A 14,153-nucleotide genomic window follows, 5' to 3' on the forward strand; every position below is an offset into this window, starting at 1 on the left:
GTATCATGAATCAATTTAAGTGGACCCCGACTTAAACAAGTTGAAAAACTTATTGGGGTGTTACCATTTAGTGGTCAATTGTACGGAATATGTACTTCACTGTGCAACCTACTAATAAAAGTCTCAATCAATCAATCAAAACACATAGAATCATCATACTGCTGTGATTATATGCATCAAGTGTTCATTCAAGGCTAAGGCAAAATATCCAGATATATATCGTGTATCGCAATATGGCCTTAAGATATCGCAATATTAAAAAAAGGCCATATCGCCCAGCCCTAGTTCAAAGATGCCATTTCTGTTTGTCATGTATAATTTTGTCTATTTTGTGTTTATCCTTGAATAAACAAGTCAGTTTCTTGTTACCAACCATTGTGTATTATTCAAACTCCCCTAATTCAGCTGGCTAGTTGTTATCAAGAGTACTAAAACCCTTTTCAACATGATTCTGACAACTAAGTAGGCTAAATAACTTTAAACTTTAATACATGCTCGGATAGGCCAGTATCGGTCAGTATCGGTCAGTATCGGTATCGGATCGGAAATGCAAAAACAATATCGGTATCGGATCGGAAGTGCAAAAACCTGGATCGGGACATCCCTAATATATATACATAGTATCAATCGCTCTGGCTGGGGGCGGCCGCCACACAATTTTGAACGCAGGAAAAACCCTGGTGTTTGTGCTCCAGGCTCCTACCTTCCTGACGGCAGCTCAGTGGACCCCAACTATTACTTCTCCACTATCAGCTCCAGCTTCTCGGTGTCGCCGCTCTTCACCGGCAGCAGCTGTGGAGAGTTCCGCGTCCCTCTGGACATGCTGAGACAACTTCTCCAAATGGTCAGCACGCGCCTCTTGGCACCGCGCATCATGTCCGTGTGTCACAGTCACTGGTTGTTCTTCAACAGGGCGAACAAGTTGTGTCAGAATCCTTTTTAAAGTCACTGGATGAAACCTTGGCAGAACTGATAGAGGTAAGACCACTACTGTTATTATTAACATTGTCGTCACTAGAAAGTTGCAATGAACTTGAATATTTTTTGTTTTGAAGCTAAGTCCTGGTCTTCATCTGTACTACAAAACCTTCAGTGACACCCTGTACGTGGCCATATTTAAAATGCTCAGAGACACCCTGTACAACCTGAAAGGTACAGTAGGTCTTCATCTGATCCACCTCCCGCTGTGAAGGCCTGTCACTCATTCTCTCAAGCAGACCTTCAGACGGACTTTGTCAAGGAGGTGCACGACTTTGTGCTGGAGCAGTTCAGCAGCAGCCAGTCGGAGCTGCAGAGGATCCTGCATGACGTGGAGTACCTGCAGAGCGAGCTGAGCCCGCTCAAACTTCGCTGCCAGGCCAACGCCGCCTGCGTTGACCTCATGGTGTGGGCTGTCACCGAGGAGCAGGGTGAGCCTTCACTTCACACTTTACCGACTATTTGATGAAACAAAACATCCTTTTTCTCCTTGCTCTCCTTCTGCAGGAGCTGAGAACCTTTGCAGCAAACTGTCAGAGAAGCTGCAGTCCAAAACCTCCAGTAAAGTCATCATCGCTCACATGCCCCTCCTCATCTGCTGCCTTCAGGTACCCAACCTCTCCCCCCTTTTCAAAAAAATCCTCCCACCCTATCCACACAAGCCCAATTTGTGTCCAGGGCTTAGGTCGCCTGTGTGAGCGCTTCCCGGTGGTGGCCCACTCCGTAACCACGTCGCTGAGAGACTTCCTGGTGGTGCCCTCTCCAGTCCTGGTCAAGCTATACAAATACCACAGCCACTCCGCACCAGTGAGCGGTGAGATAAAGATCCACGTGACCAACGAGCACTCCCAGTCCACCCTCAACACCAACCCCAACAAGAAGAGCCAGCCCTCCATGTATGAACAGCTGAGGGACATCTCCATAGATAACATCTGCAGGTGAGGGCCACACACACACACACACACACAATAATGTAAGGCTGCAGCTAACGATTATTTTTCTATCGATTAATCTATAGATTATTTTTTCGATTAATCGGTTAATCTATAGATTATTTTTTTTCGATTAATCTACAGATTATTTTTCCTTTTACCGATTTCTTTTTAAAATTTAAAATGAAGATGAAAAAATAAATGTAGGCCAGTTTTTTCAAAAGGCATGGCTTTTATTTACAAAAAAAAGAAGTATGGCCACTCAGTCAACATTGACAACAACATGACAAAATATTCTGTAACAATGTAAACATTTAAAACTTTTAACATTTAACAAAATTAAAAGTAGCTTATTTGCTTTTTAATGTGCAAATATAAAAGTAAACATCCAGTGCAAATCTTAATATTCTGCAATAGTATAAGCATTTCAAAAGTAAAAGTATTGCTTATTTTGCTTTAAAATGTGCAAAAATAATGATAAACATCCAATACAAAAAAGTGCAAAACAGAAATATTTTGTAACAGTGTAAACATTTCAACAAAAGTAAAAGTATTGCTTATTTGCTAAAATGTGCAAAAATAAAGATAAACATCCAATACAAAAAAGTGCAAAACGAAATATTCTGTAACAGTGTAAACATTTCAACAAAAGTACAAGTATTGCTTATTTTTCTTAATAACACAACAATGATAGTACGATTAAAGTGAAAGTTAATTGTTGGTTTGTACATAGTATATGTAACTGTTAATGTTGTAAAAGGTATTTGCACAACTAATTAACGTTAGCGTTTGTGACACGTCTTGTGCCGTGGGGTTCTTTCAGGACCGACAGACTGAACGCCAGACGGCTTTGCCGGTGTTGTACCGAAATCTGTTACCCATCGGAATTTGTAACTACAGGGGGCGATGTTCCCATGACGTTTGTTTGATGGTTAAACAGCAAGCCCAAAGAGGAGGAGAAGAAGAACGCTTGCGTAAATGGCGTAAACTATCCTTAATGCTGAGACGTCAGTTGTCAGAATTTCAGCATTAATAAATTACACATATTCTGGAAATCAATGACTTGCTTTCATTATAGTATGAGTCCATTGTATCAGCTGTTGATTCTCTCTCACACACATACATTTTCCGGATTAAAAGCTATCATGGAATGAAACGTCAGTTGTCAGAATTTCAGCATTAATAAATTACACATATTCTGGAAATCAATGACTTACTTTCATTATAGTATGAGTCCATTGTTATTATTAATGCTGAAATTCTGACAACTGACGTCTCAGCATTAAGGATAGTTTACGCCATTTACGCAAGCGTTCTTCTTCTCCTCCTCTTTGGGATTGCCGTTTAACCATCAAACAAACGTCATGGGAACATCGCCCCCTGGAGTTACAAATTCCGATGGGTAACAGATTTCGGTACAACACCGGCCCCGCCTCTCCACAGCGTTAAAGAGGAGCGCGTCTTTGTAAACACTGAACAGGCACGCCAAACGCTCCTCTCAGAGCGAAACGGTGCTTTAGTTTATGAATTTACAACGCGGATACAAATGACACATTCATGTTTTTGTGTAATGATGACAACGTATACTCACGCGGACGATTGACTAGTTGATGGTGATGTCAAGAACGCGGTCGGGTGTTTTCTTTTCAAAATTTCGTTCATAGCCGTTGTGCTCCTATGATAGGCCATTTCCGCTCGACACAGTGTGCATACAACAACATTATTAGGCCGTTTATTGAAATACTCCCACACTTTTGACGACTTTTGGCGTGCTTTTTTCCCCTCGCTCGCACCGCTCGCATCGTCTGCTTTGCGCTCCGCTATGACGGTAGTGCGACGTAAATATGCGACGCGTCGACGCACAAAAATGACGTCGACGTATTTACGTAACCGATGACGTCGACTACGTCGACGCGTCGTTTCAGCCTTACAATAATGTATGCAAAATCTCAACTCTTATTTCTCTCAGGTGTCTAAAGGCGGGGCTGACTATGGATAACGTCATCGTGGAAGCTTTCCTCGCGAGTCTGTCCAATCGGCTCTACATCTCACAGGAAAATGACAAGTGGGTGAACTTAGAGCAGTTCTTTGACATCGTCTCACTTATTTAAGTGCTAAATATACAGTCCAGGCCAAAAGTTTGGACATAACTTCTCATTCCCAACACAACTGATGGTCCCAACCCCATTACATACCTGCCAACTACTCCGGTTTTCCCGTAATTAGTACGGTTTTCATCAACCTATTCCGGGTTACGGTTGCAGTGATAAAAAATACGGTTTTTCATTAATTAAAAAAAATATTTTTTTTTTTAAGTTTTATTCACGAAATCGCGTAACAACAATGACAATCGACACTGCTTCCCGTAACTTCCTATCGAGCCATTCCGAATGCCATGCGCGAGGCTATTTATAGCACCGCTGCCAAGCACAAGGCACTAGTTGCCATTGTTTCCAAACGAGCGAACGATCATGGAATCAGCCGGAGAAAAATCGCAAACGAGTCTTAAACCGAAAAGAAAACTGCAGTCATTCCGTGAAGAATATTCAAAAGCCTATCCGGGAATAATTATCCGTTCCAAAAAGGGTGAAAACTACGCGAATTGCACCTTGTGCAGACAAGATTTTTCGATCGGACACGGAGGAATTAGCGATGTAAAAGACCACGTTGGGACAAAAAACACAAGTCTAATGCCGTTGCTAAATTTGGATTTTAGCCACAAAAAGTTAATGACACCAATGTTATCTATTGGAATTGTTTAGTACTGTTATACTGTTAAAAGTGTTTATACTATTTATGCTTTCAAGTCCAAGTTGAAGAAATCTTGTTAAATGTTGACAGCATAACTACCAAAATACAGAAGTATGTCCTTAATATTTTTGCAGTGCTATTTCTGTTGAAAAGTTCAAATGATTACATTAGAGATGTGATGTGCTACTTTTCAAGTGTCTGATGGCTTAAATTAATTTTCATTCATTTTTCATATTTTGAATTCTTTTGAAAGGCTTACAAAAAAACTACATTTGAAATGTAATTCCATGCTATTGACAGGACTATTAATTTTAATGAAGTTAGCTTACCATGTTTACAGTATGATAATTGTGATAGAAATGTGAATTTTAGGCACAGAATTTTTTTTACAATTGAACAAGGCAGTAGATTATACAAGCTTGGACAGAAAGTTAATAATGACACCAATTTTTTTTTTAATGGAATTGTTTAGTACTGTTTTACCATTTGTTTACTGTAAAAAGTGTTTATACTTTCAATTAACAAATTGAAGTCTTGTGAAAGGTTGACAGGATAACTGGCATTAACTGTCAAAATAATTTCAAACTATTGAAGTTAGCTTACAGAATAAACATGTCAATCAACCCATATGATTTTTGCTGTAATATTTTTGTTTTGAAAAGTCACTGTGACTGATAGAAAAGTGATGGTTTTAGCAACATTTTAACCTGTCTGAATGCTAATAATCATTTTGCGTCGGGGGGCGAAGGAACCCCCCACCAGGACTTTGTTCTGGACCTATCGGGGCCTGCGGCAACTGGACCCTGGCTACTAGGTTTTTCTGATTTCAAAAGTTGGCAGGTATGAAATTGTATTTGACACAAAAAGGCACACATTCTATTGTAGTAAAATAAGTGTAACAGATGATAACAATTCGAACAGAAAAACGGAATTTTATTGTTTTTTTATATTGCTATTGTTATCTACATTTATTGTTAATATTACAAGTATTTCACTTGTTATGGTTTATTTGTTAACGAAGAAATATATACAGTACAGGCAAAAATTTAGGACACACCTTCTCAGTCAATGTGTTTTCTTTCTTTTCATGACTATTTACATTGTAGATTGTCACATCAAAACTATGAATGAACACATGTGGAGTTATGTACTTAACACAAAAAGGTGAAATGACTGAAAACATGTTTTATATTCTAGTTTCTTCAAAATAGCCACCCTTTGCTCTGATTACTGCTTTGCACACTCTTGGCATTCTCTCGATGAGCTTCAAGCACACATGTGAAGTGAAAACCATTCCAGGTGAGTACTACCCCTTGAAGCTCATGGAGAGCATGCCAAGAGTGTGCAAAGCAGTAATCAGAGCAAAGGGTGGCTATTTTGAAGAAACTAGAATATACAACATGTTTTCAGTTATTTCACTTTTTTTTGTTAAGTACATAACTCCACATGTGTTCATTCATAGTTTTGATGTGACAATCTACAATGTAAATAGTCATGAAAATAAAGAAAACACATTGAATGAGAAGGTGTGTCCAAACTTTGGGCCTGGACTGTATGTATTAGAGATGCGCGGATAGGCAATTATTTCATCCGCAACCGCATCAGAAAGTTGTCAACCATCCGCCATCCACCCGATGTAACATTTGATCAGAACCGCACCCGCCCGTTGTTATATATCTAATATAGACGATGCAAGGCATTAGTGAGGTTATAAAGCTTTTGCCTGTTAAAGAAAGGAGACTGATCCAATGCAGCACAGACATTCGCGTGCCACGCTGTCACGACCCAGACGCACACCAGTGCATAATCATATGGGAGCCGCGCTGAGCGCACCTCCAAGCGCGTCTCGCTGCCGGCGACGGCCAGGTATGGGCCCGACGCTCCAGCGCCATCCATTTTCAGGGCTAGTTGATTCGGCAGGTGGGTTGTTACACACTCCTTAGCGGGTTCCGACTTCCATGGCCACCGTCCTGCTGTCTATATCAACCAGGGTGAGCCCCACCCCTTTCGTGAGCGCACTGCGCGCGGAGTGACCCCTGTTACGCGCCCCCGGCAACAGGGGTGGCGGGCAGGTAAGCTGCGCGGGCGGAGCGCGCGGAGTGACCCCTGTTACGAGCCCCCGGCCACGGGGGTGGCGGGCAGGTAAGCTGCTTACATGCTGCGCGTGACGCCGGCCGCGGCGAAGGCGGACGAGGCGGGGTGTCGGTGCGGTGGGCGCGGTGGTGACCCTGGACGTGCGTCGGGCCCTTCTCGCGGATCGCCTCAGCTACGGCTCCCGGTGGGGCCCTCTCGGGGGAAGAGGCGTCCCTTCTCCGCTCCGTAAAAGTGTCCATCTCTTTCTTTCTTTTTTCTTCTGTTGTGGCATATGCAGCAGGTGCCTGCTCGTTTTTCGTATGTGGGTAACAACATTTAACTATGTATATATATTTCCCAATTGGTTTAACTGCCACCTGCCTGAATCTATTTAAAATCTAATTTTTTTTTATTTCAACCGCCCGACCCGACCCGACCCGCGGATAAAATCTAATTTTTTTTAATTTCATCCGCCCGATCCGCGGATAATCCGCGGACTCCGCGGTTGTGCCCGCAAACCGCGCATCTCTAGTATGTATATTTAAAGTTGAGTTTTGGTGGTATAATAAATACTCATCTTTTCAAATGAATGAATAATCATGTAAATAATTGTAATTACAATGTCAATCAAAATAATCGTGATGAAAACTTTTGCCATAATCATCCAGCCCTGATCTCACTAGTCCTTCCGTGTCGCTCAGGGACGCTCACTTGATCCCGGACCACACCATTCGGGCGCTGGGTCACATCGCCGTGGCCCTGCGAGACACCCCGAGAGTGATGGAGCCCATCCTGCAGATCCTGCAGCAGAAGTTCTGCCAGCCTCCATCTCAACTGGACGTGCTTATCGTGGACCAGCTGGGCTGCATGGTCATCACGGGCAACGTAAGCGTTCCCGACTGGCCCCGAACCAAAAAGATAACAGGCTAATTTGGCGGTCGTGTCCCCGCAGCAATACATCTACCAGGAAGTGTGGAATTTATTCCAGCAGATCAGCGTGAAGGCCAGCTCCATGGTCTACTCCACCAAGGACTACAAGGACCACGGCTACAGGTCGGTGTCCTTCTTCACTAGCTATTAACCTTCTCTGCTCTGCGTACATTTCGCCACACCTCGTGTTTGTGTGACAATCATTGGTCCTTTAACTTTTACCTTTAACAGACACTGCTCACTGGCAGTCATCAACGCTCTGGGCAACATCGCAGCCAACCTGCAGTCCGAGCAGATGGTGGACGAGCTGCTGGTCAACCTGCTGGAGCTCTTTGTCCAGCTGGGCCTGGAGGGGAAGAGGGCCAGCGAGCGGGCGGCAGACAAAGGCCCGGCTCTGAAGGTCCAGTACAATTGATTATTTTATTAGTGTTATTCAAAAAATGCTAAATGTTAGGCACATAACCCAAAGAGCAGTCCAACACAACACTAGAAGACTATCTTATGCTGTAAAACAGGGGTGTCAAACTCGTTTTCATTCAATGTTTCAATCAATGATTATTTATATAGCCCTAAATCACAAGTGTCTCAAAGGGCTGCACAAGCCACAACGACATCCGTGGTACAGAGCCCACATAAGGGCAAGGAAAAACTCACAACCCCAATGGAACGTCGATGTGAGTGACTATGAGAAACCTTGGAGAGGACCTCATATGTGGGTGACCCCCCGCCCTCTAGGGAGACCGAATGCAATGGACGCCGAGTGGGTCTCACATAATATTGTGAGAGTCCAGTCCATAGTGGATCTAACATAATAGTGAGAGTCCAGTCCAAAGTGGGGCCAGCAGGAGACCATCTCGAGCTGAGACGGGGTCAGCAGCGCAGAGATGTCCCCAACCGATGCACAGGCGAGCGGTCCACCCCAGGTCCCGACTCTTTTCATTGGGGGCCACATGGCAGTTATGACTGCCCTCAGAGGGCCACTTGTAACAGTAAATAATATATACATTATAAACTGCTTCATTACACAATTATTTATTGTTATGTATTTTTACGTACACTGTAAGAAAAATACGTAGATTTTAGAGTATCAATCAATCAATCAATGTTTATTTATATAGCCCTAAATCACAAGTGTCTCAAAGGGCTGCACAAGCCACAACGACATCCTCGGTACAAAGCTCACATAAGGGCAAGGAAAAACTCACCCCAGTGGAACGTCGATGTGAATGACTATGAGAAACCTTGGAGAGGACCGCATATGTGGGTAGCCCCCCCCTCTAGGGAGACCAAATGCAATGGATGTCGAGTGGGTCTAACATAATATTGTAAGAGTACAGTCCATAGTGGATCCAGCATAATAGTGAGAGTCCAGTCCAAAGTGGGGCCAGCAGGAGACCATCTCGAGCTGAGACGGGGTCAGCAGCGCAGAGATGTCCCCAACCGATACACAGGCGAGCGGTCCACTCCGGGTCCCGACCCCGGACAGCCAGCACTTCATCCATGGCCACCTGTGCCCACCCCTCCTCCACAAGGGATAGGGGGGAGCAGAGGAGAAAAGAAAAGAAACAGCAGATCAACTGGTCTAACAGGGGGGCTATTTAAAGGCTAGAGTATACAAATGAGTTTTAAGATGGGACTTAAATGCTTCTACTGAGGTAGCATCTCTAATTGTTACCGGGAGGGCATTCCATAGTACTGGAGCCCGAATAGAAAACGCTCTATAGCCCGCAGACTTTTTTTGGGCTCTGGGAATCACTAATAAGCCGGAGTTCTTTGAACGCAGATTTCTTGCCGGGACATATGGTACAATGCAATCGACAAGATAGGATGGAGCTAGACCGTGTAGTATTTTATACGTAAGTAGTAAAACCTTAAAGTCGCATCTTAAGTGCACAGGAAGCCAGTGCAGGTGAGCCAGTATAGGTATATATATATGTATATATGTATATAAAGGTATATACAGTATAGGCGTAATATGATCAAACTTTCTTGTTCTTGTCAAAAGTCTAGCAGCCACATTTTGTACCAATTGTAATCTTTTAATGCTAGACATAGGGAGACCCCAAAATAATACGTTACAGTAGTCGAGACGAGACGTAACGAACGCATGAATAATGATCTCAGCGTCGCTAGTGGACAAAATGGAACGAATTTTAGCGATATTACGGAGATGAAAGAAGGCCGTTTTAGTAACACTCTTAATGTGTGACTCAAAGGAGAGAGTTGGGTGGAAGATAATACCCAGATTCTTTGCCGAATCGCTTTGTGTAATTGTTTGGTTGTCAAATGTTAAGGTGGTATTATTAAATAAATGTCGGTGTTTAGCAGGACCGATAATCAGCATTTCTGTTTTCTTGGCGTTGAGTTGCAAGAAGTTAGCGGACATCCATTGTTTAATTTCATTAAGACACGCCTCCAGCTGACTACAATCCGGCGTGTTGGTCAGCTTTAGGGGCATGTAGAGTTGGCTGTCATCAGCATAACAATGAAAGCTAACACCGTATTTGCGTATGATGAGTAAAGTTTAGCTGCCGAAATTTTACCATAAAATGTAAATGGAAAAACAGTACCACTCTTTTACTGTAAAATCTACGGTTGTTGTATTACTATAAATGGAAAAACAATATTACACATTTTATTGTTTCGTGTTTTTACAGTAAAATTCAGGCAACTGAGCTACCAGTTTTTTACCGAAACATTATTTTTACATTGTACAATTTGAGGGATAAGTTGCTTCAAAATCACGAGTGAAGCAGATATTTAAGTACTTATTCAGATGTTTGGAATGTGTGATAATATAATATTTGTTACAATATTCGATTAAGTGTTAAATATGAAATTGCATACAGTACGTGTATTTTTTGCTGTCAAAATAGAAAGTTGACTACATTTAGAAACAAATAGACGCATGGTAATTCCACATAATGAGGTGGCGGGCCGGATACGGCCCCACGGGCCTTAAGTTTGTCACATGTGCTGTAAAATATACACCAGCGTTAATTATTGTATTTCTTGTTTAGATGTTGTGGACTATATGAATTGTTTTTGTGTGCTTGTGTGTGTAGGCATCGAGCAGTGCTGGCAACCTCGGGGTTCTCATTCCTGTCATTGCAGTGGTGAGATATTAACATATTGTTAATAGTCGCTAGGTGTTGCTGATTGTTTATTGACACAATTATTTCTAATATTTTATTCAACAAATTAAAACGGTATGGCATCAGAACTGGGTAGGAAGCTACATCATACTTGCCAACCTTGAGACATCCGATTTCGGGAGGTGGGGGGTGGAGGGTGGGGGCGTGGTCGGGGGCGGGGGCGTGGTTAAGAGGGGAGGAGTATATTGACAGCTAGAATTTACCAAGTCAAGTATTTCATACATATATATATATATATATATATATATATATATATATATATATATATATATATATATATATGTATGTATGTATGTATGAAATATGTATATATATATATATACATATATATATATACATATATATGTATATATATATATATATATATATATACATATATATATCTACATCCTGAAAATATGCAAACAAAACTGTGTTTAGATAATTGATACTTCAAACTTGCATAAATAAATCTTAAGGAATATAACATAACTTGGCTTCTGAGAGCTTCAAAATGTAATGAATAAAATGCTAAAGTTGTTGATAAACGAGCAATTATTTTAATAATTAAATATGGTCATTTTAAATGAATTATTATGATAATTTAAAATTAATTATTTCAAATATGTTTATTTTAATTCTATGGCTGGATGTAATAAGGAGTCAGAAAAAATACAAATAAAAATACAATTAATGTTGATGTTTTTAGCAAAATATAGTAAAAATGATTTTTTTTTTTTTTTTTTTTTAATTAATAAATATATTTATTTTTAGGTAAGATAAACATAATAATACAATTTGTCTCTAGTCTGGATGATTTAGTTCTTGTCACCCTGTTGTCCTCCCGTCATGAAAAAAGGCTGTCCTCACTCAGGTCCGCATGGAGCTGGAGGGGGCATGGCCTCCAGCTCAGGTTGAGAATCGTGAGATTTTCGGGAGAATATTTGTCCCGGGAGGTTTTCGGGAGAGGCGCTGAATTTCGGGAGTCTCCCGGAAAATTCGGGAGGGTTGGCAAATATGAGCTACATAACAAACAGGAAGCAATATGTGGACAGATCTACACCGCTAAATACAGGTGAAACTCAAAAAATGTAAATACGGTGCAAATGTTTGTTTATTCCAGCAATTCGATTTACAAGGTGAAACTGATATATGACAGGCTCATAACATGCAACTCAAGATATTTCTAGACTTTTTTTGATATGTTTTGGATGATCATGGCTTACAGCTTAATTTAAAATTTCAGAAACATTTTGGGTTTCCAAAAAGTGTAAACCCTAAACATCAAAATTATTAAAAAAAATAAAAGCTTGACATATCCCACTTTGTACGTAATGATCATATATTAGTTTCACATTTGAAGTTGAATCGCTGAAATAAATGGACTTTTACACAATATATTTTTTTTACTTTCCCCTGTATATCTATATCTGGGACCAAAACTTTTCAGTCTCTATACAAACGACATTTGTGACACAACTGTGTTTTGTTCAGGAGAGGACACACAAAGGCTAATACAAATAATAACAGAAGAAATGAACAAATTCAAAAGATGGTTTGACACAAACAGACTATCCATGAATCTCAGTAAAAGTATAAAGCTATTCAGTAACAGCAGAAATAAAAGTCAAACACACACAAATAGACAATTGACAGTGTAAAAGAAATCCAATTTTTGGATGCAAAAATAGATGATAAAATGAACTGGAAATCGCATATAAAAATATAGAACGTAGGGTAGCAAGAAACACTTAAATAAAGAATAAAGCTAAATATGTAGCGGACCAAAAAAATGTTCCATATTCTCTACTGCTTGCTAGTTCTCCCATATCTGAGTTATAACAATGACTGTAAAAGTACAATTCTGTCACGTTCAAACACTGAGGACATCTATTAAACAAGACAAAAGGCAAGGAATCAAACAGAGACAGAATTCAATTTGGACTCAATATTGAGGAGAGACATGGCCACTGCACTCTCTGTACAGTCCTGCACCACGCTCTGACGAAGAAGGTTTTCGTCTCCTCTTTTATTCAGATGTTCAATGTTCACACACCAACACACGTCACAGCAGAAATAGGAAGTATGTAAAACAGTCATTGTTTTCGGTATCATTGAAGTCCAAGAAGAGGATTTCTCGGGCTTGGGCTCTTCCTGGATCCAGCTGGGGCAGGTGTTGGAGGACAATGGATAACCCCTCCCGTCTCCTGACCACAGCAACTTCAAGAGGGCAGCGGGTCGTAAATAGCGTTGACCTCGGTTACCAAATAGTTGGAAGAGAGTTTGTGAAATACTTCAGAGAGAGTTCGTTTAACACTTCAAAGAGAGTTCCTCTGGAAGTTGAGCAGATCCTGCCATCTGTCCGTGTTGAAATCACAGTGGCGTTTCACGAGCCTTCTTCCTCTTGTTAGGCCTCGAAAGACAGCATTCATAATACAACGTTTCTTTTGTGATAACTTACAAACAATTATTCCAACAAATTCATTCACTAACCGTGGTACAAAAGTGGTCAGTTAGAATAATACATAATGTTGGGTATAGAGTTTTCTCAAACCCTTTATTTATTGAATAAAAAATATATATAATTCAATGATTTGGTGCATTTGCAAACAGCTAAAATCATGCACAATGCAAACTATAACCTGCTACCTAAGAATGTACTGCAATTCTTCTCAACAACAGAGAAGAAATATAAACTTAGGGAAAAATCTAATTTAAAACACGTGTCTGCACGTACAACCCTTAGAACCTTTAGTATATCACTACGTGGAATTCAATTATGTTAGATTAAGTAAAAGTACTAATTTGTACTATTTTGATTCAGTTTAAGAAACTGTTCAAACTCAAAGTTTTTACAAAGAGGAAGAACCCTGATAAAGATTTTAAACTTTATTAAAAATGTGATCATCTTTTTCATCTAATTATTTGAATTACAATTTATTTAACTAATTATTAAGAACTTTAATATATATTATTTATGGTTTTTAAATTGTGTATAAATTAAGAACCGGATAAACAAATTGAGAGCAGGAAGTGAGCAAATGTCTTAGTAATTGCTTTAAAATGGAGAAGGGGTAGAATTAAATAAGCACTCCTTCTTCCTTCTGGAAATATACAGTGGGGCAAAAAAGTATTTAGTCAGCCACCGATTGTGCAAGTTCTCCCACTTAAAATGATGACAGAGGTCTGTCATTTTCATCATAGGTACACTTCAACTGTGAGAGACAGAATGTGAAAAAAAATCCAGGAATTCACATTGTAGGAATTTTAAATACTTTATTTGTAAATTATGGTGGAAAATAAGTATTTGGTCACTTCAAACAAGGAAGATCTCTGGCTCTCACAGACCTGTAAC

General features: G+C 40.4%; 1 protein-coding gene across 2 annotated transcripts in view; it reads left to right on the forward strand.

Annotated features, from left to right (window-relative positions):
- Window positions 1-14,153, forward strand: part of pi4kaa (phosphatidylinositol 4-kinase, catalytic, alpha a) — an 82,433-nt gene that overhangs the window by 12,849 nt on the left and 55,431 nt on the right. For both annotated transcript variants that reach the window (XM_061927345.2, XM_061927346.2), the window contains exons 8-18: window positions 696-844; window positions 913-978; window positions 1,056-1,152; window positions 1,218-1,409; window positions 1,486-1,586; window positions 1,657-1,916; window positions 3,880-3,975; window positions 7,436-7,619; window positions 7,687-7,787; window positions 7,896-8,064; window positions 10,730-10,780. In XM_061927345.2, coding sequence (XP_061783329.1) covers window positions 696-844; window positions 913-978; window positions 1,056-1,152; window positions 1,218-1,409; window positions 1,486-1,586; window positions 1,657-1,916; window positions 3,880-3,975; window positions 7,436-7,619; window positions 7,687-7,787; window positions 7,896-8,064; window positions 10,730-10,780 — 1,466 coding nt within the window. The remainder of the gene's footprint in view (window positions 1-695; window positions 845-912; window positions 979-1,055; window positions 1,153-1,217; window positions 1,410-1,485; window positions 1,587-1,656; window positions 1,917-3,879; window positions 3,976-7,435; window positions 7,620-7,686; window positions 7,788-7,895; window positions 8,065-10,729; window positions 10,781-14,153) is intronic.

The sequence above is a fragment of the Nerophis lumbriciformis genome, linkage group LG32 (assembly GCF_033978685.3).
Source record: "Nerophis lumbriciformis linkage group LG32, RoL_Nlum_v2.1, whole genome shotgun sequence".
NCBI classification, from domain to species: Eukaryota; Metazoa; Chordata; class Actinopteri; order Syngnathiformes; family Syngnathidae; genus Nerophis; species Nerophis lumbriciformis.